Genomic DNA, 25,480 nt, shown 5'->3' with positions numbered 1-25,480 from the left:
GCTGAAATATGGTTGCTTCATTCTACTTTAGTTGCTGTATCAAGAGAGGGAGAAGGTTTGCAATTTTGTACTTGGTGCAAAAGTCACTGTGCTCAATTTTGAACAGATCAATCCCAGTACTGTTTTTCTCCAAGTGCAGGGATTTGCCTATAGCCAGACCTTTTAAAATAATAATAATCTAGGTTTGTTTGTAATTAAGCCTTTCATTCTAGCTCAGGCAGAGAGTCCACCCCTCTCTCCTCAAGATCCTCTGATGAAGTCACACCTACCAACCTCCCTGACCTTCAGAAGCAACCCCCATTGGTGCCATCTTTCTTCCAACTTGAGATATTTCCATTAGGTACTCTGACTTCACATTTTTTTGTAATTCTGTGACCTGTACAAATCTGTGGTTGAATATTGTTTAATAGACACAGTATTTTAAAGTAAGCAATGCTTTGTTTTTGTTTTTAAATCTATAGAACATTGGGGTCCAACTGGTCCAAGAGTTAGAGACTCTTATTGCATGAGAAAGTACGTTTGTGTTTTTTTAAAAGCAGTACTAATGTACAAATTTTTTTTGCAAGTACTCATGTAGAATGCAGTACAGTACTGATGTAGATCTATTTTTCTGGTAGTACTTATTTATGAAGAAGGAAGTGACCTTGCTATAAATACACTCCTCCAGTGCATTTTAGAGCTAACTCCTGAGGTCCTTCAGAAGACAGGGAAAGCAACACACTGCGAAAGGTAGTATAGAAAAGCCTTTTATTTCGCAAATTTTCTATTTTCCAAAACAATGGCTCATTTTCCAAGTAGAGGTCTACCAACTGAGCTTACTGAGAAAAAGGGGAAATTTCATCAGTGGGTGATGAAGTTTACCTTCCCTATACTGCTATAATGTTACCAAAGGGGTCTTCCAGGAAAGAGGATTAAATAACTTGATAAAGGCAGGTATGAGTTATTGTGTTCAATTCATTGCAAAATGTAGAGTAGTCATTATTTATTTATTTATTTATTAAGATGTCTGGTTAAGATGTCTTGGTTGGTTAGGTATTGCAAAATAACATAATGCCCAAGAGAAGCAGAAGAAGATCCTTCTCAGATTCAAATTTACTTTGATTCAATTTTACCATATATGATAATTATTCAGTAAAACGAATAATGTTTGAAGTTTGGGTGGGCTATGGGATGGAGAATGCCTTGGTTGGCCTGATGTATGATCTTCAGTTTGGAATTGACAGAGGGAGTGTGACTCTGTTGGTCCTTTTGGATCTCCTGGTGGCTTTCAATACTCTTGACCATAGTATCCTTCTGGAACGTCTGAGGGGTTAGGAGTGGGAGGCACTGCTTTGCAGTGGTTCCGCTCCTACCTCACAGGCAGATTCCAGATGGTGTCCCTTGAAGACTGTTCTTCAAAATCTGAAATTTTGTATGGTGTCCCTCAGGGCTCCATATTGTCTCGGATGTTATTTAAATCTACATGAAACCACTGAGAGAGATCATCAGGAGATTTGGTGCAGGGTACTATCAGTATGTTGATGACACCCAAATCTATTTCTCCATGTCAGCATCATCAGGAGAGGGCATAACCTCTCTAAATGCCTGCCTGGAGTAAGTGATGGGCTGGATGAGGGATAACAAACTGAGGCTGAATCCAAATAAGATTGTGGTACTCATTGTGCGGGGTTGAAACTCAAAAGACAAATTTGATCTGCCTGTTCTAGATGGGGGTCACACTTCCCCGGAAGGAATTGAAACTCAAAAGACAAATTTGATCTGCTTGTTCTAGATGGGGGTCACACTTCCCCGGAAGGAACAGGTGTGCAGTCTGGGGGTGCTTCTGGATCCAAACCTCTCCCTGGTGTCCCAGGTTGAGGCAGTGGCCAGAAGTGCCTTCTATCAGCTTTGGCTGTGATACGCCAGCTGCGTCCATTTCTTGAGATGAACGACCTCAAAACAGTGGTACATCTGCTGGTAAACTCCAGACTGGATTACTGCAATGCGCTCTATGTGGGGCTGCCCTTGTATGTAGTCCAGAAACTACAGTTGGTCCAGAATGTGGCAGCCAGGTTGGTCTCTGGGTCATCTCGGAGAGACCATATCACTCCTATCTCAAAAGATCTACACTGGCTGCTGATAGGTTTCTGGGCAAAATACAAGGTGTTGGTTATAACCTATAAGGCCCTGGTTATTTAATAGAACCTCTTCTTCATCATGAATCCCACTGCCCATTGAGATTGTCAGGAGATGTCCATCTGCATTTGCCACTGGCTCATCTGGTGGCTACTCAGGGCCTTTTCCGCTGCTGTCCTGAGGCTTTGGAATGTGCCCCCTAGTAAAAAAAAAAAAAAAGTCTCCCCATCTCTGACACCTTTTTAAAAGTCTTTAAAGATGCATCTGTTCACCCAGGCTTTTAATTAATGTGGTTTTAATGCTCTTTTAAAACATTGTTTAAAAATTTTTCAATTGTGGTAATGTGTTAAACCTCTTGTTTTTGTTTTAACTAATGTTTTACTTTTTCTGTTTTTATTTTGTTGTAAACTGCCCAGAGACATGTTTTGGGTGGTATAAAAATATGTTACATATAAATAAATAAATAAATAGAGCGTGTCTGGCAGCAGAGGGAGGCAGGCCTGAGAGCGGAGGTGGTAGCAGCCGTGTCCATCCTTCCATCCTGTCCTGGAACTGCCGCCTGATGCCACTGCCCCAACACCACCCATTTCCAGCTCTTTTGCCAGTGGTGTTGTACTGGTGGCAGGGCAGGAAAGCAGTAGCAGCTTCAGTCTGCCACTGTCACTTCAGGGTGACATTTCTGGCACAGGGAAGTGGCACTAAAAGGCTTCAGCTAGCTTTGCACATTACACAAGTGAATATTCTAACCACATTTGCTGATTTCCCACCCCTCTCTAGAAATGCTTCTTCGGATTGCCCTCTGCTGCTTGCCTTTCGCTGCTGTGCTGCAACTGTCTCTAGCAAAGGTATGATATTCAAGTCCTAAGGAAAGCAGCTGCCCAGTGTGACTTGATCGTGAGTTCACGGTTACTTGGAGTCTGACAATTCTTGGAAAGAACTTTCCTACTCGTCCTAAATTTAAGCAAATAAACATAGGAACATAGGAAGCTGCCTTCTACTGAGTCAGACCTTTGGTCCATCTAGCTCACTATTGTCTACACCAGGGTTTCTCAACGTGTGGGTCCTCAGATGTTATTGGACTTCAACTCCCATAATCCCCAGCCCCAGTGGCCTTTGGTTGGGAATTATGGGAGTTGAAGACCAATTACATCTGGGGACCCACATGTTGGGAATCCCTGGTCTACACAGACTGGCAGTGGCTTCTCCGAGGCCGCAGGCAGGAGTCTCTCTCGCTCTCTCAGCACTATCTTGGAGATGCCAGGGAAGGAACTTGGAACCTTCTTCATGGAACCATGTAGCTGGGGACTGAAGCTGAAGAAAAATGGCTCTAGAAGAACAACAATGAAACCATGAAAATGAGTTTGCAACAGGTGTGAACAATCACTGGCAACAGACGGTGCTTAGTTTTTGTCACTCAAACCTGTAACCAATCTTTATTACGGTCATAGACCAGCAAAAAGTATAAGGGTGATTACATGTTAAAAGTGAGATTACATGTTAAAAGGTGATTACATATAAAACGGTACATATTAATACTAAAAGTAAACCTGTAACTGTTTATATGCAGTGACCTTTAGCTGAGCATCTCTCTCTATATATATTTCTCTTAAACATACCCATTGCTAATCCCATGTGTGGCAGCTCTCGCGAGAGTTTGCAAGCAGCTGCCGGATAGTGGTGGGGACGGACGGGCGGCTGGCGGCTGACCAGCGGGTGGAGGGAAAGCACCACAGGAGGGCAGTGAGAGAAAGCAGACTGGGAAGGGGGAGAACAGGCTGGGGCTGAAGGGAGGTGGGGAAACGGACTGGGGTGAAGGGATGGAGATGAAATGAAGATTGGGGCAGGGGAGAGACAGGGGCACAGATACTGTGCGCCGGATCAGCTAGTAATAAATATTGACTGATTGATTATGGACATTAACTTTGATAAGTAATTGTAGCTTAGCTCCAGTAGTGAAAAGTAGGCTAGATCCAGTAGTAAAAAAAAGTACTATAGCTCAGCTCTGGTAGTAAAAAGTAGCAGAAAGAAAAAGAGAGAGAGAGAGAGAGAGAGAGAGAGAGAGAGAGAGAGAGAGAGAGAGAGAGAGAGAGAGAAAGTCACACCCATTCTGATCGAAACTGATCTGAAAGAGAAATTTCCAGGATGACCAACATGGCCCTCCCAAAACTGTCAGAGTTGGAAAGGAATGAACTTGTCATTTCTCTCAACATTTTATTGGACCCTTCCTCTCTTGCTGCTGCTGCCGCCTCCTTGTCCCTCTCTCTTCTTCTCCCTTCCCCTGCCTTTTTGCTGCCCTCTCCCCCTTTCCCTCCCATACTGAACCTGAGAACAGCAGCACTCAGACCTCTTCTGAACCTGGAGGCAGCCACTTGGCCACTTGTCCCTTGCTGCTGCTAATGCTTTGAAAAGGTTCTGCAATTCACACAATCCACCATGCTGGCAGAATTGATGGCAAGGGGAAAGGAGCTCGAGATGAGGATTTTATGCTGCTGTTGTGTGGTCCAGATAAGGGAGGGGGCTGGAAAAAGAGCAAGGGATGGCAGGAGAAGGGTGGGGTGGGGCAGTCGGAGGGGGTCCAACACCCTTTGCCATGAGCCACAGTCTCCATCCTGATCATCTCCAATGGATGCTATTTGAATAATAATATTAAAAAACCCAGAAATGGATCACAAATGAAATGATGCTTTTGCATCACATGTAGCTTGACTCTTTGAGTAGGAGCAGGAGGAACCACTCTGACCACTATGAGGCTCCCCACCATATCTCCCATTTAAAAGCCAAGAGCTCAGTTCTACATATTCCCTCATTATGTGGGTAATCTAGGAATTGTCTCTGATCAGTGTTCCCTCTAATAAGGATTCCAAGATGTTGTTGACTACAACTCCCAGAATCCCTAGCTGTAATGGCTTTTGCTTGGAGATTATGGGAGTTGTAGTCAACAACTCATCAAGTCATCATCAACAACTCAGACAGATCACCCTGGAGAGAATCTATGTGGTTGCTGTGAGTTGACACTGAGTTGACGGCACTCAATCAATCAATCAGTCAGTCAGTCAATCAACAACATCTAGAAATCCCTGTTAGAGGGAACACTATCTCTGATGTTGGGTAAACTGGTGTGAATGCAAGCACATTCATATGATCAAGCTGAGTTTCAGGCTGGGTTTGATACATATTGATGTAGATAACATCAAGAATAAAGATTTCAACATTCTTGGAATCCTAAAGTGATCTTAATGTTTACAGTAGGCTCATGATAAATGGAAGGAAGGAAACGGAATTGTTTAAATCAAAGAAATCTATTATGTCTTTAAAAAAAAAAATTAGGATAGCCGTGTGAGTGAGCTCTCTGAAGAGATGAAGAAGGAAATTCTTGATGCTCACAACGCCAACAGAAGAAAGGTGGAGCCTACGGCCAGCAATATGCTAAAAATGGTAAGATGCAATTTACTGACATTGCTAGCTATTGTTCATAGGATCACAGAGTTGAAAGGGATCTTGGAGGTCTTCTAGTCTTACCTCTTGATCAGAGCAGGAAAGGCTTTCATTATAGCACTACAGGGAAATCTTTGTCCCTCATGGCGTATGACACATACATATGAGTCATAGCCTCCTGTTAAATTTAGAGCGAGAAAAGATGTATCTTCAGATCAGAAAGAAATGTTTTTATTGCACCATCCCAAACCTGCAGGTCCCACTTTCTCCCCAAATTTGATCATTATGTGCACTTCAACTTTGTTCATCCCTGCTGATTGTTCACAGGTCCTGCTGATAGCAAACAGCACTCAACTGCTTATTCTTTTCTTTATTTCTTGATTTCTCCCTGTGGCTTTTACCTCATTCCCTGATCATTGTGAACAGCAGTCTATTCCAGTTCTCATTTCCAAAGTCTCTCTTACGTGGCTATCAGCCCAGAACTGGCTACAGGGGGCTCTCCTTTTTATGATGTAGCACTGCCCCCAATGAATTTGGTGTTGGGTGGTGGCCAGCCAGAACTTTTAGCACTGTTGCTGCTGCTGTCACTGTTCTTAGAAGCATGGCATTTTCTGTGAAAAAACAAGACTGGATATAGTAAGTGCCCCCTCCACCCACCCAAAATTAATTGAATTTCACGATCTCCATGAAACTGCCAAAAGAGCCCCCCCCCAACATTTTAACTGCCTGCAAAAATGCTGGTGAACCTGAGGGGGATACTATTAAGATCAGTACTATTCCATGCATTTTCTATTAAGATGTCTTGGTTGGTTGATTGATTGATTGTTTGGTAATTCCAAAACAACATCATGCCCAATAGAAGCAGAAGAAGGTCCTTCTGAGATTCAAATTTACTTTGATTCAATTTTACCATATATGATAATTATTCAGTAAAATGAATAATGTTTGAAGTTTGGGCAGGCTATGGGGTGGAAATTCCTTGGTTGGCCTGATGGATGATCTTCTACTGGGAATTGACAGAGGGAGTGTGACTCTGTTGGTCCTTTTGAATCTACTGGTGGCTTTCAATACTCTTGACCATAGTATCCTTCTGGAATGTCTGAGGGGCCTGGGGGTGGGAGGCACTGCTTTGCAGTGGTTCCGCTCCTACCTCACTGGCACATTCCAGATGGTGTCTCTTGGAGACTGTTCTTCAAAATCTGAACTTTCATATGGTGTCCCTCAGGGCTCCATATTGTCTCTGATGCTGTTTAACATCTACATGAAATTGCTGGAAGAGATCATCAGGAGATTTGGTGCAGGGTGTTCTCAGTATGCTGATGACACCCAAATCTGTTTCTCCATGTCAACATCATCGGGAGAGGGCATAACCTCCCTAAATGCCTGCCTGGAGTCCGTGATGGGCTGGATGAGGGATAACAAACTGAGGCTGAATCCAAATAAGATTGTGGTACTCATTGTGCGGGGTTGAAACTCAAAAGACAAATTTGATTTGCCTGTTATGGATGGGGTCACACATCCCCGGAAGGAACAGGTGTGCAGTCTGGGGGTGCTTCTGGAGCCAAGCCTCTCCCTGGTGTCCCAGGTTGAGGCAGTGGCCAGAAGTGCCTTCTATCAGCTTCGGCTGATACGCCAGCTGCGTCCATTTCTTGAGATGAACGACCTCAAAACAGTGGTGCATCTGCTGGTAAACTCCAGACTGGATTACTGCAATGCGCTCTATGTGAGGCTGCCCTTGTATGTAGTCCAGAAACTACAGTTGGTCCAGAATGTGGCAGCCAGGTTGGTCTCTGGGTCATCTCGGAGAGACCATATCACTCCTATCTTAAAAGATCTACACTGGCTGCTGATAGGTTTCTGGGCAAAATACAAGGTGCTGGTTATTACCTATAAAGCCCTAAACAGCTTAGGCCCTGGGTATTTAAGAGAACGTCTTTTTCGCCATGAGCCCCACCACCTTCTAAGATCATCTGGAGAGGTTTGCCTGTGGCTGCCACCAACTCATCTGGCGACTACTCGAGACGGGCCTTCTCCGTTGCAGCCTCTGGTCTTCGGAATGTGCTCTCTGTTGAGATAAGAGCCTCCCCATCTGTGGCAACTTTTTAAAAGGCACTGAAGACACATTTATTCACCCAGGCTTTTAATTAGATCTATGGTTCTATTTTTTAAAAAATACTTGGTTTGAAATGTTTTACAATTTTTAATGTTTTAAATGATTTTAATTGTTAAGTGATTTGCTGTTTTAAATTATTTTAATTGTAAACCTCCCAGAGAAGCAAGTTTTGGCTAGTACAGAAATGTAATAAATAAATAAATAAAATATGTTTGCCATCCTACAAATTTCATACTGTTCTTTTACTTCCCTTTTACAAGCACATTAATAAAAACTAGCTGAACCTGCACAGAGCTTCTGTGCACTAGGACTTTGTTGCTCTCCTTCCCCTTCCCCCACCCCACAGCCCCTGCTTTATTGCTCAGTATCAGCAACCCACTCTCAGGTGCCCCCTTCCCACCACCTGCCTGCCCCCTCCCAGCTCCTCTTCCCTATCTGCATATGGAATTCCCACTGCCCAGTCACCACGGTGCTTCTGCTGTGTTACCTCTGATTGGTAAAGCACTGTGTGGGTGGGGCTTGCCACGTACAACCTTAGCATGCAGATAGATATAGATATTCCATTACATATATTTAATTATTAAATATAAATAGAAGTGTAATCTATGCAAAATAACTTTGTCTGGTCAAAAACAGACCTCACCTACTTTAATATTTATTCATTTGTTTATTTTTTAAAGACATGGAGTGAAGAAGCCGCAAAGGGTGCAGAAACATGGGTTCGAAAATGTACAGGAAGACGCAGTCCCCAAAAGGGGAGAATTGTAGATGGTAAGCCAAGTGAAGAGATAATTCTATAGCAGAAAGCCATGTTTGACACCAGGTGAACCTCTGAGCATAAAAATGGTGCAAAGTGAAGGGTTTAAGCAATCTCTGCCAACCATTCTTCTGCTCAAATTACTAACTTCTTAAATCTGTGGGCTGGGATGTGGATAAATTGAGAAAATTCTTGGATTTTTCTCCTTGGGGACACCCCCCCCCCGGGATTACATTTGAATTTCAGTTTTTCCTTGGAGGAATCATGAAATTATCTTTTGAATGCTACTTTGGATAACACACACACACCCCACCACCAACTACAGCTCGCTCTCTCTCTCTCTCTCTCTCTCTCTCTCTCTCTCTCTCTATATATATATATATATATATATGTCATTTGAGAGTTTCATACATCTGTGATGTAAGGCACTTCATAAGGCACTTACTCATCACTCAATGAGAAGGAAACTAGCTTCTAGTGGCTGACACCCCAAGCAACAGGACACAAGGGGAACTGTGTCCTTGCAGTGGGAGGCTGCTCTTAACACAACCAGTAGCTTCTCCACTGCCATGAGTGTAGAGAATGTGTGATTTGGGGCAGTCTTCTCTGCCCCTGGAAAAGCCCTGTGTCTTACAAAACTATGTCCCCGAGGGCTGTGTGACCTTTAGGGCCAGACATATTTTCAGAAGGTATAGGGCTCTTCTGGAGCCAGAGAAGATTTCCCAAAACTGCTCCCCTTGCATGTGTGTGCATGCTGTAGAATCCAAGGGAAAGTGTAGTGGTGTGCAAGAACAAGGCAGTAGAGTGGTGTCAGGAATATTAATAGTTTAATGAAATAGAAATCATGTACAGAGAGGCAAGTTCAGACTGCTTCTCAGTGCTCTTGCTGATGGCTGTTTGTTAGCCCCGCCTCTACATCAGGACCGGAATACAAGTAGCTAAAGCCCCATTCAAAAGCTGGCCTGGATCAAGGAATGGATTAACCAAAAACAAAAAACAAAAATCCACATATTCATTGGCAGTGGGGAAGTCTCTGGCTGCAAGGATGCAGCCTCATGTTGTGAGGAAGCAGCTCCTTTTCCATCCTCGCTCTGTTGCTCTCATTGACATCCAGTGTTCACTAAGTGCAAAGGCACTGTGATTCATTCATTCATTCATTCATTCAATTTCTATCTGATGGCTGAAAAGCACTTGGTATTTATTTCTTTTTCATTGTATTAAATTACATTTTATTTTCAACAGCTTTAGGTCAAGTATATAACCTTGGGTTTAAACACATTAGGCTGCTATATAATTACATTTTTGGCTATAGTCTAATTGAAGTGAATTCAATTCAATAATTGAAGTGAACCCTTGGGTCAGTTTTGCAGCTGATTTTAACAAATCTACTCTAAGTGATTTTGAGTATGCAGCTTAGACAGAAGCTCATTTCCTCTTTTTTTGCAGGAAAATATTGTGGTGAGGGTACATTGCAAGCAACTTATCCCAGCACCTGGTCAGAAGTAATTGAAACATGGTATAGTAAACGGTCTAATTTCCAGTATGGCATTGGACCAGTTAATCCAAAGAAAGACATTTATAGCTATACTCAGGTATGAACAAAACAGCATAAGTAGACGATAATGTGGTATTTTGGGAGTGGACCTAATAGTGCTTTAGAACCAGTGGACAGAATATTTGCTCTTCAGATGCTTCTAAAGCAACTCTTCTGATAGCCTACCTTCATTAAGCTTTGTAATGTACGTGGGTGGGGATCTAAAGAGCTGATTCAATGTGAACCAGCATTTCTGTGCACAAACAAGGGCTTCACTCCACCCCATCACCCCTTCCCCTTCTGATCTCAGCTCAATGTGTCCCCTCTTAAGTCATCAAGACAAAGCTACTTTCAGTACTGGATGTAGGCACAAGCTAAGTAAACTGCAGCTTAGGGCCTCACATTATGAGGGGCCTCTAAGAATGCAGACTAAGGGAGTGATTTGCCTGTGGGTAATGATGTGGCAGCACCAAGGTCTTTGGTGAAGTCCTTAAAAGGCTTAAAGAGCACGATCACCTACAATATAGTAATGCAAATTACAAGTCCTCGTAATTACACAATTATGGTGGGGTCTTTATAAAGTTATATGTAATAAATGTAATTCAATCAGCTTTAAGGTGGCAGCATTCATCATAACCCATATACAGATGTTTTGTTCCACATTCTGGTCTGCTTTGTACATTCTATAACAGCAATCCTGGTTTCCCAGCGAGTGTACCTTTGACGAATCTATTTGTCAGATTTGTTTTTAGGCATACCTGAAAAATCTAAAATTGCTGTAATGTGTGAAGTATAAAGGTGTGTACAAACCAAATTTTGCACGTCGGTTCAAATTTGGGCCAAATTTGAACCCAGCCACTGGTCTTCTAACTGGTTCAGTCAAACAGAACAGGCAGTCCGACCGAACAAATTCAGTGGTTTGAGGGTCTATGCTTGTAAAGGGGAATCTGGTGAGGATTCCCCTTTACAAGAAAAGGGGTGGGGAATCCTTGAAAAGTCTTCTAAAGGGTGACTGGGGGTGGGGTGGGAGGGGGCAGGGGGCACCTTTAAAAGTAGATTAAGGTTCTTACTGGCCTGGCAGAATCCGCGGAGGCCAGAACCACACAGCTGCTGCAGCAAGGGTGGCAGGTTGCTGGAAGGAGCGCCACACACTTGGGCTGCACCAAGGGGGCTTTGAGGAGTGGCGGCAGTGGCTGCTGTGCCAATAAGAGCCTCAATCTACTTTTAATGGTGCCCTCTCTCTGTACCCCAGTCACCCTTTAGAAGACTTTTGAAGGATTCCCCCACCCCTTTGCTTGTAAAGGGGAATCCTCACTGGATTCCTTGAACTGCCAGACTGGTCCACCACAAAACGGGCTTAGTTTGGTTCAGTCACGGACTGGACCACCGCTTGTCCGGTTTGCGATCGAACCATCGATGTGGTCCGGTTCGAGGAGAACCGGCCCAGTTCAAGGTGAATCAGTTTGCGATCAAACAGTTTGTGCACGCCCCTAGTGAAGTAGCCCTCAAGCTGAAGAACAATGGAAGCAATTGACTAAACCTATGCTTGTACAAGGGCTTGAACTTTGCATTAGAGTTAAATTTTAATGTGTTTTCCTCCCTTGTTTTCATAGCTCATTTGGTATAACTCACATGAGATTGGATGCGCACTTGCCTACTGCCCAGAAAATAGCTACGCTTTCTTCTATGTCTGCCGTTACTGCCCAGCGTAAGTATTTGTTCTGAATAAATGTTCTTAGTCCACCTGGTTTTGTGCCCAGCGTGGTCTTGGTGCACCCACAGCTCCTGTGCACTAGGGATTCTCCATTCATTTCAATAGAGTAAACAGACTGATGTGTACAAAGAAATGTACTTGCCAGTCTGCTGTCTAGGCAGATGAATGGGGCACCTTATATTTAGATGTGTGTGTATCAGTGTGTGTATGAGTTCTGTTTAGGAGTTTAATTCCAGCACTATATCTGTATATTTAATTATCCTGGGTGTGCCTTGGAATGTGCGTCCCGGAGCCAAGCTGATGGCTGGGCGGTGGAGGCGCCTGATTGGCTGAGGCACACCCAGGAGGACTGGTCACCACGGTGACTGCGGGCCCGGCCATGGAGGCCAGAGAAGGTGGCGTGCCCGGCCCAGCCGTGGAGGCAGGCAAGTGGCGGCGGTGGGCCGTCTCAGCCGTGGAAGCAAGGCCCAGGAGGGGGGAAAGAAAGTGCGGGGGCAGAAGTGGCGGTGGGGAGGAGAGGCGGCTGGGCCCAGCACAGCTGGCCATGTTCAGGAAGCGGAGACTGGGGCAGAATGTGTGTGGTGGGGGAGAGGTAACCACCAGCACCAAAGAGCGCACAGATGCTCTGTGTGGGGTCAGCTAGTTTTTCTTAAAGATTGTTTGTGGATTGTTTCACCTATAGTCAGAACATTTGCTTCAGTTCCACTGGAACCCATCTGATCTTCCTTATACTCTCAGATTAGTTTGACTTCAAGTTTGGGTTTTGGCCTTGGGGGCCTTGTGTTTAAGGCTGCTTGCTTGCTTGGCTTGGCTTTGTTTGAAGCAGTTCAGTTATTCCATTTTCCCAAGCATATGGGGGGCTTAGGTGTACCGTCTGCCTTGAGGTTTTGTCTGGAGCAGTCCTTTTACGGTCTACAACTTGCAAAGAAACAACTGATCCCACACCCCACCATTCAAATCCTTGCCTTTGGCTCTGCATGTTGTTATTCTTAATTATTCAGAGGTTGCCTTCCTTTGGTGTTTGCTGTTTGGCTGTGAGAATTCTTTTTTGTGAGAAGGCAAGTTAGTATTAGTTATACAATAATATTATAAGTTTATTTGAAATCTCCTTTCCAAAATATTGATTTACTACTCTAGCGATTCCTTGGCATGAAGAATGTGCTGGTGAGATTGTTTCCAAACAACTGCCCACCCCCCCAATGAAAGAACTATTTTTCAGCATCACATGTAGACACATTATAAGGCCAGTGAGAACACGGTCTGTGTGTCTGTGGATCTGTCATGATCAGCATATCTGGGACCCCTCAATGAATGTCTATAGGTTTTTTTCTATTTACCGTCAATGTAGGTGGCAGTTATGCTGCGTGTGTTGCTCTTTTTATTGACTTCTAAAATGAGCCCCCTTGATGCTGTCTGACTGACATCTGGCAGGTATGATGCCTTGGGGGGTCCAAGAATGCCTGCAGTTGCATGCAGATTGGCCGGAGAATCACCAAGTTAGAGGCAGGAGAAGTGGAGCTGTTTTCTCCGTTGGAACCAATGAGGAATGAATAGACAAATGAGTCTGTGAAAATGGATGGATTTTATGATAACACAAATGGAATGCTGATGAATAGATGCAGACACAAATGAGGTTTTTAGTGCCAGAAATGAATGGAGACATGAAGCCCATGCTTTTTATTGCACCCCGTCCCAGGTCAAATCTATCGAAATCATTTTGCTTTGTGTCTTACCTATCGTTTAAGAACCATATTTGGATGATAACATATTGTACTGCTCCATGATTTTAGAGGGAATATTCAAGGAGAAGTGCTAACACCCTATAAAGCAGGCCCACCGTGTGAAGATTGCCCTAACCACTGTGAAGATAAACTCTGCAGTAAGTTACTGATTGCATAAGACAACTACTCTGGATAATATTAATCCTCTTCTGATATATGTATTAAGTCTCTCCAGATAGGAGTGGTGCTACAGTGTATTGGGCCCTGGAGTAGGTCTCTGCTCTGGGCCCCCACACTTCTCCCCCAGTTTACAGAGTGGTGGTGGGTGGGCAGTGACAGGTTCTCCCCATCCCAGCCTCTGAGGGTGACAGTGGGAAGATTTGTCACCAAATAACTTGACAGTGCCACAGGCAACTCCCCTTGCCCCCACGTGCGTGTGTGTGTGCGCGCATGCACACACACACAGAGAGGAAAAAGAGGAGCTGCTGTGACAAAGTCCTTTGGTGATGACGTATTCTCCTTCTGGCAGCCAATGGGCTTTTCCAAAGGCTCTAGCATCCTTTCAGGGGCCTTTGGGACAGCAAATTGACTGGTAGGGAAGGTAGGAGGAGTCTTCAAGAGACTCCAAGAGAGCAACACGCAGCAACAGCTCCTCCTCCTGTCTGCCCCACCAGTCAATGAGAGTACAGAGCAAAAAAGGTATGGGTGGTGTGAGTCTGTTGGCCAACTTCCTCAACTGCTGCCACCTCAAAGGGGTCAGCTGGCTGAGTATGCTGGCCCTGACTTCAGAATGTTGTGTGAAACTAGTTCTCCAATGTCGTGATCTGACTCTGTGAACTCGCCTGAGAGTTCCAATTATTTAAGTGCCACCACACAGAACAACATATATTAACTATCTGGTGTGGTGAATGAACCTCCTATGGTAGCAGAATCCAAAGCAAGGCCTTGTGAGATCACTACGAGAGATGGCAGCGTCTAATGTAGGGTGGGCCCAGATCATTTGGGTCTAATGGCACATTCAGTCTTGCTCAAAATAGAAATGAAGTTAGCGGAGTAGAGGCAACACGGGACTGCTATGAGCCCTATGATTTGCTGTTACTAATAAATAGACCACAGCATGCCCTCTAGCTTCTTAATAGGACAGCATCACATGTTACTGAAATGAATCCAAAACTTTATGAAGGTGTAAATAACAATGGCAAGGTCTTCTCTACAGCACAATGCTCAGAATGAGGTGAACAAATGTTTTTTGTATAGGCATGTATTGGGGGCCTTGCCACCGGGAGATTAAAAGACTGCACTACGGAAACCAGAGTGGGGAGTAATAAAATTTTGAAATGTGAATGGATTTCTTTCTTTTGCATCTAACTTTGTCTTGGTGTGATTCCTTCCAGCCAATCCATGTAGGTATGTGGATAATGCATGGGGCTGCAAAGAACTGAAAAAAATGTTCTCATGTAAAGAAGCAACAATGGTCACTGAATGCCAAGCTACCTGTGAATGCTCAGCAGAACTTGTATAATACACAGGACTGTGAAAAGATTAGTCTTGAGATGACTGTCCTTAACTGGAGAGGAAGGAAATTTCACATTACAAAGAGGGAAAAAAAACCCTTCTCCCCCTCTAAAACTGGTCAAAATATAGCATTTGAAATTATTGGTATAAAAACAGAGCATCTCCAAAAGCCATTAAAGAAAGAAAGAAAGAACATTCACAATTGTTTGCAAATAGAGCAAGAAAAATTTATCAGTGTCTATGTTCACTTTTTGCCTGTTTTTCTTTGCTTATTGTTCTGCTTTAGAAAATGTTTTGAACATTTTAAATATTGCAAAGTGTTCACCAACTTTCCCTTTACAAAATTCTACTTTCATCTTGGAGCTGGGTGTGATAGTAATTTTGTGCTACTCCCTAATGATGTTCAGCTAGCTACATATTAATTTTCTAACTGCTTCAGGCCGTACATGAACCTGACGGCAGCTGACAACTGTTACAGTTTTGTGGTTTAAAGCGTATCATTCACCTTGACTTTATTTTTAAAAATGTAAGAAATAGCTGCAAGAAGATGTTTAATACTCAGTATTTATACAGTTTGATTTGTTTGCCTCAAAGGTTTTTGTTTGTTGTAAAGGTGAAAGTAATTTTCAAAATAAATACCTTCTAGAACTCCAGTGATTCCAGTTCATAATTTCTCTTAATTTTCAGCTATTTGAGAAAAAACAACTAACCACGATTGCAGCCCTGCAGTTAGTTAAGCGCCAAGTCAGACACGGGTTTTTAACATGAGGATCTGTTTTTCTGGGAACATGGCCTTTAAAAAGTAGTCTTATTTTTGTAATAACTTCAAGCTTAAAATGTTATCATTCCCCCACCCCAATTAAGCACAATTGCACTAATAAATAAATTTTAGAAAATGAATGACTCTAAATATACTCCAAATAGGGAACCACTCATTCAAGGGCTGACTGTGACTGGGAGTAAATAAACAGGCATTCCTCAGACCTGCACAGCAAGAGGTTGGCTTTGGAAAAGCAGCCAGGTCAAGGCCATGAGAAGAAAGGGGAAGGCTGGAAGGGCCAGCTTCACACTCCAGCATCAGCAACAATGCTCACAGCTGCTACTTGCACAATCACGATTCAAGCTGAAGGCCATGTTTATTTCTTGGTCAGCTTGGCAACCCTGCTGGCTACATCTTTCTGCCAGGTACATTTATTCTACTGGCATCCCATTCCCCCTTTAGAAAGCTGAGAGTGGCTCCTCCCATAGGACTCCCAGTGGTCTGCCGCCCAGGCAGGGCCCTTCAGTCCCGTGCCCACTTAGCTTCAAGAAGGCTACCCAAGCAGGTGCTTCCAGGCCATTCGCTGAAGCTGCCAGGGAAGAGGGCCAAGAGCCCAATCAGTGTTCTCTTCAATAATCCGTATAATTGCATGCCCTGAAACTCATGAAACAAGCCTAGCTATCATGTGATGAGGAAATAACAGGAATCAGATTGTTTTCATTTTAGCAACTGGACTAATGGGGGAGACGCCACTCTGTGATTTTAACGTGCATCTTGAAAACTAAAATCAAAAGGAACACACACACACACACACACACACACACACCACAATTTAGTCAAAGAAGTAGCAGAATGAGAACATACTTAGTAGCATTTAGAAAGCAGTAAGAGCCCCTGCCAAAACCAAAAGGGCTAGATATATAACGTTTGGCAGAAGTTGCTGAGATTCCCAGAATTCCAACGTATCCAGAGTGAGTAAGCTTTTCCACCCTGGAATAGAAGGCTTACACTACCCCATAGCACATGCGTTTGGCCGAAGAAACTTCATTAACCCAGAGAGCTCAATCTTTCAAGTTTGTAGCAGAGCCTGACTAGTGGTGGTGCAGGAGGTAAGATGCCAGAGACTTATTGCTGGGAGCTGCAATTCAAGACACACCCACCTGACTCTTTATTGTGACATACTGAGGGAGGTATGTCTGGAGAGTGGTGAAGGTGAAAAGGTATATCCTTTTTCATCCCTCCCTAAAATGTCCTTATGCAGTGCAGGAATCAGAGGTGTTTCTTTTTCTTTTTCAAATTCTATGGTACAATAAGCCACTAGGTGTTCAAGACGAGGCCAGTTTCTTATTTTCCTCCATTACCTCCTTTTATCCCTGACTATAAAGAGAAACTACTACATAGCCTCTTGGTGATCCTGATTCACGGTTCTGCTGGTTGACACATGGGGCAACCAAGCTTGTTACAGGGAATGACAGACTCAAAAGCATGGTGAATGGGAGACAAGATAAAAATTATGTCTCCAAACAGTAGGAAGACCTAAATTTTACTCATGAGCTTCTAAGATTGCATTCAAAACCTATTAGTGTAACTATTAACTGGAACAAATGACTGAGCTTATGTTGAAGCACTGTCATCTTCCTGCATAAAGTTGGGTGCTAAACCAATATGGTCCATTGTACCTTACTACTATGTACTCAGTTTATAACCTTCTTTTACCTCTGCATAACAAATCTGGATAGGCTAAATGACAAAAAACAAAACAAAACAAAACAAAACAAAAACCCCTTGGCATCACAAAAGAACATACAAGGAAGTGTCAGCAGCAATCATGTTATTGCTTATCAAGCAATCCTATACTGTATGTACGTAGTGTGTCCAGTAGGTCCTTCTGCAATGGGAACTGAATGCCCAACTGAATGTCCACTCTGATGTTCCTTCTTATACAAAAATGGACATTACCAAACAATTCATAGTCAGTGATGGATAAATATCCATGATGTCAGGCAAAATAAAACAAAGAAGTAATCAGACATCTTGAACCAATTGACCCAAGCTGTGTCATAATGTTGGTCTGCTAAATGGATGACCATTTGGACTTGGTAGTGGCCTTTTCAATTTCCCCAACTCTCTACATGCTACTATGTCCACTTCTTGGGAGTTGTTCTGAAAGGGCTTTTGTAGCACATCGCCTCATTGTATTTAATGGTTCCAGCTGACCCCAATCCCTTCCAGGACACGTGATAGTCAACACAATAATAACTGAAGTGTCTTCTGGCTAAGCTAGAGTGAAATTAGGTCAGCAACCGCCAGTTATGACTAGAAGCTAGAGCACCGCAAGACTGGATCTTTGAAATTGTCTTCTGGTTTCTGAGTGGCAATGATTAAGGCTATCAAGTGACTGAAGATATTAGGTATCTAATAGTCTACCCTTTAATTGATTAATCAATTAATTGATCAATTAAATATAGGTACATTTGCACATTACTAAAACCTCAGTGTAGGTGCATTTTTGAGATACTGGCTGCATTCACATGTAACACGGAACTGTGGGTCCAATGGACTCATGGTTCCTCTCCCCGCCCCCGCTCTCCTGTCCAAATTCAGATGTAACAAAGAGCTCCCTCTTTGTAGTCATCAATACTGCAGAGAGGAGGGGGAACTAGCTGATTGGGTGTAGAGTGATCCCTGTGGTGGAGCTGATTGCTGCAGGTAAACATGGTGAGCTTCATGTTGGGGCTTCCTCTCACCAGGTTTGGCAGGGAGGACCCTAACAGGCATGGGGGAAAGTAGACATCAATATGCCCAACAGGAAGCATTTATGCTGGCCCAGGCAGGGAGATGTTGCCTCAATATCAAAAGATAGCATGGCTTTGCAGGACTGGGAGTGGCTCTTTCAAAATCTCAAGCTGAGATCTCTCAAGACTTCCCCCAGCTGTCAGGAGCTATATAAGGGAGGACTCGCCAGTGATGAGGGGCCAGTCCAGGAGGACTCTGCATGGAAGGAGCCCTGGGATTCTTACTGAGCCTTGGAGGGTAGCAATACTAGGGTGGGCTCGTGAATGGAACAAGCTGGGCTTGTAAGCTTTAAAGCTCCCCTGGCTGAAATCTCTGATGCCACCTCAATCTCCTTTGGCAGTGGAAGGCGGATGGCCATACTGAGAGCCTGATACTGGGCTTCCTTCTTCCATGCAGAATAGCTCACACAGCCAGTCACAGCCAGAGTTTAGGGAGGAGTTTTGTTCCTCAACTCTGGTTCCAGGGGATGCAGCCTGCGGTTCTGAATTAGAATGAAACGCAGGCAGCTTCAAACCTCGGGTTGTGTTGACAAAACTCACTGTAACCCAAGGGTTCAGATCAGAGGCACAAAACTTCAGCCTTGGGTACATCACTGCATTGGACCTGAGCTGCACACATTCTGACATAATGCTTGCAGAACCTCTGGCCCCTTCAACTGCAGTTCCACATTATGTGTGAATGCAGTCACTGAAAGAAGTCTAACACAATAAATAACTGGAGGGGTGCTCCATAGTTCAGTGCAGAAAAAAGATCATTTTGTTATTCCATCTGTTTTAGGTGTCAAAAACTTCATTCATTCATATACTGTAAATTACATTTATTTTGTCATTATTACATTTATTTTTGTAATTCCTATTGCTTTCAATGGGGGACACAGCTGCTATTCTGCTGCCTATATCTTTGTGATTTCCAACCAATTGGCATGAATTCTGCAGGTATTTTACTACCCCAAAAAGGGATCAGGACTGACAAATTTCAGACAGATAAGTGACAGGTTTCCTGATTTCTAGGCAAGTAGATAATGTCACACCACCCAACTATTATTTATAAGTGTTAATGTTTAAAGAATATGTCAGGCATACAGACACTCTCATGGAGCTCAGATCATTGCCATGTCCAGGTTATAGGCCTTTGACAACATGGTGTTGGTGGACTTCCAACCCTCATCCTCACTGCTAGTCAGCCCAATGCTCCCAGGGTGGTGGATCAAGGGCACTATCTCTCTTTGTGGCATGTGGAGGAGAATTGGGCTCCATGGCGCAGCCCACAGAGAGAGAGAAAGCCACTCTTCACTTGTCTTCTTTCTCTGGGTGGCGTGGAGGGGAGGAATGACCCCATGATGCTGCCCAGAGCCAGAGAGTGCAAATTGTCATTTCTGTCCAATTGCACACTTGTCCTCTCTCTCTAGGTGATGCAACAGGGCAACAGAGCATTCAGAGGGAGATCACAGGCACACAGCTGCACTGAAGTACCAGCTTGTGCAAGGAACAACCATCTAATCTTCTTGCAGTGGTTCTGCAATGAGGATTGGGCCCAGCGAGATAGGCCTCCTCATAACATTGCACTGGGATCAATAGGAAGTGAGAGTCATAAATATTTTGGCAGTGCCTGGAAAGGCAAATCTAGCCTATGCTTGAAAATTTCTGTTGAAAATAAAGCCTTTGGGTGCATCATGTGCAGATTAATGATTTTAAACCGGTTTAAATTTTATTTGTGCTAAACGGATTATTTATTTTGTTTTTATATTTGTCAACTGCCTAGAGCCAACTGTGTGAGGTGGCATAAACATCTAAATAAATACATAAATTTCCAAAATGAAGCTCTCTTTCTGTGTTGTCTGTAACTGGAAGGTGAACACATCAGACACAAGTAAGAAGGCTCAGGCTCAGGGTCATGGATGGAATTATCAAGAGGCTATCCTCAACCGAGTTGAGTGAACAGAATATGATATAGTTGTGAAGGCAGACTCCTGAGGCTAAACTGCAAGTTGCATGATTTTAATAGGAGTTATTTTTACTGAACAGTAGCTGTAACATGGGAGGAGAGCACTAAGCAGGATCTACCCTGGCTTGCATTTGAATGGGAGGCTACATGTGTGAGCACTGTAAGATATTCCCCGTAGGGGATGGGGCCACTCTGGGAAAAGCACCTGATTGCTTTCATGCAGAAGGTTTCAAGTTCCCTCCCTTGCATCTCCAAGTTAGGGCTGAGAGAGACTCTGGCCTGCAGTGTTGGAGAAGCTGCTGCCAGTCTGTATAGACAATACTAAGCTAGATGGACCAATGGTCTGAAGTCAGCTCTCCATGTTCCTAAGCAGTCTTCCAGTTGGCTGAGGCAGGGTTGGAGAAGGTGTTTTAAACCTCTGCCCTGCATCATACTCTCCATCTAGATGACTCCTCCATGCTACTGATAGTTCCATGGGAGGTGGGGGTGGAATACGGGTACAATACCGAGAGATCCAATCACAGCTATCCCATGTAACATGAAACTTTGCCCTTATAATTCTGTATTATCATCTTATAGACTGCTCTGTGCACTTTGTTGGAGTAAAAGCATATATATTTAAAATAAATAAATAAAATAGGTATATAAAATTCAAGAATAAATAAGTATGTGAAATCCAAGAATTCAGAAGGGGCTAGGGGGCCTGTAATCAGCTACCCTATAGTGGTCTAACCTCAAGCTGATGGAGGTATAAATGATGGTTATCAGATTTGTCCTACCTTTTTAATCAGATGCTGACCTGGCAACCATTTTTGTCACCTCAAGACAGTGTGTTTTACAGTATGCTTTATGCGGAGCTGTACTTGAAGATATCAGAAACTTCAGTTACTGCACAATATGGGAGCTTGATTGAGCAGTGTGGTGGGATCCAAACTGGGGGGAGGGTGGCTGCTGGCGTCGATCCAAGAGAGGGGTGCTCACTGCTTCTGAGGCACTCTGCAGCCTGTCCACGCTGCTTCCGACAGGGGGTCTGCTCCATGGCTGCTAAAGTGAATGTCATACACCATTCCCAATGGGAGTAGCCTCAAAAGTGAGGTGATGCACTCCTTAGTAGTCATGAAACAGCCCCACTGTTGGAAGCAGCAAAGGTGGGCTGCAGAGTGCCTCGGAAGCAGTGAGCTCACCCCTCTCTTGGATCTGCAGCTCACTGCACAGTATGCACAGTATGTGAACCATGGCCAAGATGGCAGCCCATGTCCATACCAGATGGGCCTCTGGGAGGATGATAATATGCTGGTGTCTGCGTCAGAGTTTTGTTGTCTTTCAAGCATGATCCCAGGAAGTAAAATCAGTCTGAACAGCTGACTGTGGCAAATGGGGCAGGTTCATGATGTTTTCTGCATCATCCTCAGCGTCGCTTGTTAAGCCTTTCCTTGCAGCACCAGCAGAGATTTCATGCACCTCCGTTCAAGACCTCTGATGAAGGCACACGTTGACCAAGCTCACGGAGTTCCCAAACCAGCCCCAGCAGTATCAAAACACAGCTCCATTCCCCACCCCCACCCCCATCTCAAGATATTGTTGTTGGATACTCTGACTTTTCACATTATTTTTGTAATTCTGTGGTTGATGAATATAATGGACCCAGTATTTTAAAGCAGTTAATGATAATTCCTGAGAACTATAAAACTAAAAAAAAAAAAAGGCAAAAAGCAGCTAGATTCTGATGTGGATTTTTTGTTTTGTTTATTAGCACTCATTTACACAGAAGGAAGTGTTCCTGCTATATATACATCTCTCTAGAGAAATTTAGAACTGAATCCCTTCTGAAGACACGGAAGAACAGACTGGGAAAGGTAATGTAGAAAAGTCTTTGATTTTGACCCAAAATCTGCTTCCCAGGTTCATATTTCAAGTGTATGTCTGCCAAATTTACTGTTGTAAGGAAAAACTAATCATGTGTAGGCAGTGAAGTTCATCTTGCTTATACTATTAAAAGTATATTGCAGGAAAGATGATTAGATAATGTGGCAAAGGAGAGAATGGATTATTGTGGTCTGTAAGGGACAACATTCAAAGTAATCCTTACCACCTAAATAGATTACTTAAGAATAATTGATAATCAGTGGAGCCTACCTGCAATCAGTTTGTTTAGAATTAACATGTTAGATTGTATGTTGTAGAACTGAGACAAACTCCATTAAAATATTAAAGAGATGCGGAGATCTTTCACATGACCTTGCTGGGGAGGGAGGGTAGACTGTGGTGGAGGCAGGAGCTCACCTGCCTTCTCCAGCAGACAAGCAGCCATCGTCTGCCTCTCTGCCACACCACACGCCCACATGAGTGCAGCAGAGGGAGATGCTGGGAGTGGGAGGAACTCCCCCCCCGCCCCGCATCCCAGGGAGCCCTGGGACATGGACATGGTAGCTGCTCTCATTAGAAACATCACCGCACACTGCATGGCTGCTCCCCACCCCCGGCTTGCTGCCAGAAATGGGGGGAAGCTGTTTAACCTGGTGATCGCCCGGATGATTGCCAGCCGAGGTTAAGTGAACCACAGGTTTATTTATTTTATTTATTTCCGTTTTTACATTTTATATTCCGCTTTTCCTCTAAGGAGCCCAGAGTGATGTACTACATATTTAAGTTTCTCCTCACAACAACCCTGAGGTTAGGCTGAGAGAGATGTGTCTGGCCCAGAGTCACCCAGCAAGTATCATGGCTGAATAGAGATTTGAACTCGGGTCTCCGTGGTCCTAGTCCAGCACTCTAACCTTGGATAAACAAACCACAGATTCATTTAACTTTGGCTAAACAAACCACAGGTCCACTTAACCTTGGCTAAATGCCAGGTTAAAAAGCGGGGCTTGTTGCGGGGGCAATGCTAGGAATAATTTTGCTCCTGGCACTTCACACATGCAGCCTAACCCAGGCTGGGCTGTCCTAGCCTGGCTTAGGCTGCGCGAGTGTGCGTGTAAATACCCTTATTATTGGGAATAAGGATAGTAGTTTGAAGATGCTGATAAGGTAGGCAAAGCTAAGAGTCTTCACATAATTTACACCCATAGGTGACTGCCTCATTTTGCAGTGCAAGAGAGAACGTGGCAACTCTAAGTAAGGGTGTGCACGGAACCGCGGAGCTGCGGTCCGGCACTGGGGTGGGGGGTTCCTTAAGGGCAGGGGAGGGTTTACTTACCCCTCCCGCACTTTCCCAGCTCCGGCACCCATATTTCCTTTAGCAATCGGGTGGCAGGATACCTTAAAGCCTTTTGCAGCCAAGCGGGCGAAGGGGCGGCAGGGAGGTATCCTGCTGCCTGATTGCTAAAGGAAATACGGGTGCCAGAGTTGGGAAAGCGCGGGAGGGGTAAGTAAACCCTCCTCCGCTCTTAAAGGAACCCCCCACCCCAATCCACCCGAACCTGAACCGCCCATGTCCGGACTGGTCTGGAGGCCTGTAGAATGGCCTCCAGACCGGTCCGGGCACATCACTAACTCTAAGAGGGTTAACTTGTGTCAAGGTACAGCAATTTCAGTGAAATTTGGTTTTCTGAATGAATAGAGAGGGATAATAAGCTGATGTCAGGATAAAATTAGAAAATAATTGCTACATAGCCACATGCTAATCTATCAAAGTATTAGTTTCATTCGCTGAAATACATCTTCTGATGGAATTAACTTGGTTACCCCTGTTTGGAATCAACGTATACTAACACATAAGCCCTACTCAGGCATTATAAAACATGGCCACTGTACAGCACCCACAAGACCATCCATGCTGACCTCCTAAATACAAGATCATCATCATCATCCTGCTGTTATGGCTATAGGCCAGCAAAAGATTCTAATTGTATTTGCTTATTGTTTCCACCCTGCTCCAGAAATGCTTCTTCTGCTCATCTGCTTGCCCTTGGCTGCTGTGCTACAACAATCTCTAGGAGACGTAAGTGGAACATATGTCAGATGTGGCTCGGTCAGGAAGCTACAATTGTTTGGTCCCACAGTTTCTTGAAATACTTTCCCACTAGTTCCAGAAGGTCATACTTCTTCACCTTGTTCCTATCCATTTTCTATAAGATAAGAATGTATAGAGGAAAAAGGATGGAAGGCATGGAGGACATGGAAAGAGACCCAAGCTATACTCACAGAGGTAGGCTCTCTCTGTAAGGTTTATACTAAGTTGCATTGACTATGAAGCAGAGCTTTTCAAATATTCTGTCTTCAGAGAACCTTTTCCAGAGGCATATCTAGGGAAAATAGCGCCTAGGGCAAGCACTGAAATTGTGCTCTCTGTCCAAACATCTGACACCCATCTTTCAGATAACTTTACCATAATATCAGCTCAAAAATACAAATCAAGCTCGGTAATCTTTTAATATTTCAAAAACTATTTAGCAGTGGACATAGCCAGACCAAAAAATGCTGGAAAACTACAGATTTCAGTATGCTGGGGCTCATGAAATACCCAAATACTATGTGGAGGTGTACTTGGAAAACATAAGTTTTAAAAATAAATGGAGAATTTGCCTTTCCCAGATATTCTGGAAATAATTAAAGGATATGCAGAGTAAACTGTGTCACTGCTTGGAATATATTCTAGTATTTCAGAAAGACAGTTAAAATGAGAGAAAAGAACAAGAAACTCTCAGTGGGCCTTAATACTAAGGATTTCACACTGATTCAAAGACAAACTCACCATTAATAGCCATATTATTAAGTCATCACATTTAACTCACTTATCACAAAAAGCAAAATAAGAGCCAGTGAATACAATACTAGTTTATAAGCTTCAGCTCAGTATTCACAAGCCCTGTACATAGTGCCAAACTGAATATGTGTACAGTGACTTATATTAAATTAAAAAAAATCTGTAGCCCCTTTGAGGGGCTTCCTAAAGGCCATGGGGGGGGCTGCAAAGGACCCCCCTCCCCCACCGGCCTTTTAATTCACTGCTGCAGCCGTCCTGGGCTGATTTTGGGGACTCTTCGGGCCTACAAAGATTGGCATGGTGGCCATTTTGGAGGCCACCATGCATGATCAAGGCCCTCCTAGGGCCTTGCAGGGACCACTGGAGCA

The 25,480-nt window shown here is 43.9% G+C and overlaps 1 protein-coding gene across 1 annotated transcript in view; it reads left to right on the top strand.

The window, feature by feature from the left end:
- The first annotated feature begins 5,472 nt into the window (after window positions 1–5,472).
- Window positions 5,473–25,480, top strand: part of LOC128334887 (serotriflin-like) — a 36,631-nt gene continuing 16,623 nt past the window's right edge. The window contains exons 1-7 of the mRNA XM_053272450.1: window positions 5,473–5,619; window positions 8,344–8,434; window positions 9,867–10,012; window positions 11,568–11,662; window positions 13,459–13,547; window positions 14,784–14,905; window positions 15,592–15,632. Of these exons, the coding sequence (XP_053128425.1) occupies window positions 5,473–5,619; window positions 8,344–8,434; window positions 9,867–10,012; window positions 11,568–11,662; window positions 13,459–13,547; window positions 14,784–14,905; window positions 15,592–15,632 (731 nt within the window). The remainder of the gene's footprint in view (window positions 5,620–8,343; window positions 8,435–9,866; window positions 10,013–11,567; window positions 11,663–13,458; window positions 13,548–14,783; window positions 14,906–15,591; window positions 15,633–25,480) is intronic.

The sequence above is a fragment of the Hemicordylus capensis genome, chromosome 1, assembly GCF_027244095.1.
Source record: "Hemicordylus capensis ecotype Gifberg chromosome 1, rHemCap1.1.pri, whole genome shotgun sequence".
Classification (NCBI taxonomy): Eukaryota; Metazoa; Chordata; class Lepidosauria; order Squamata; family Cordylidae; genus Hemicordylus; species Hemicordylus capensis.
Note: the sequence above shows the minus strand (reverse complement) of the source record. Positions and strands in the feature narration are given on the sequence as shown.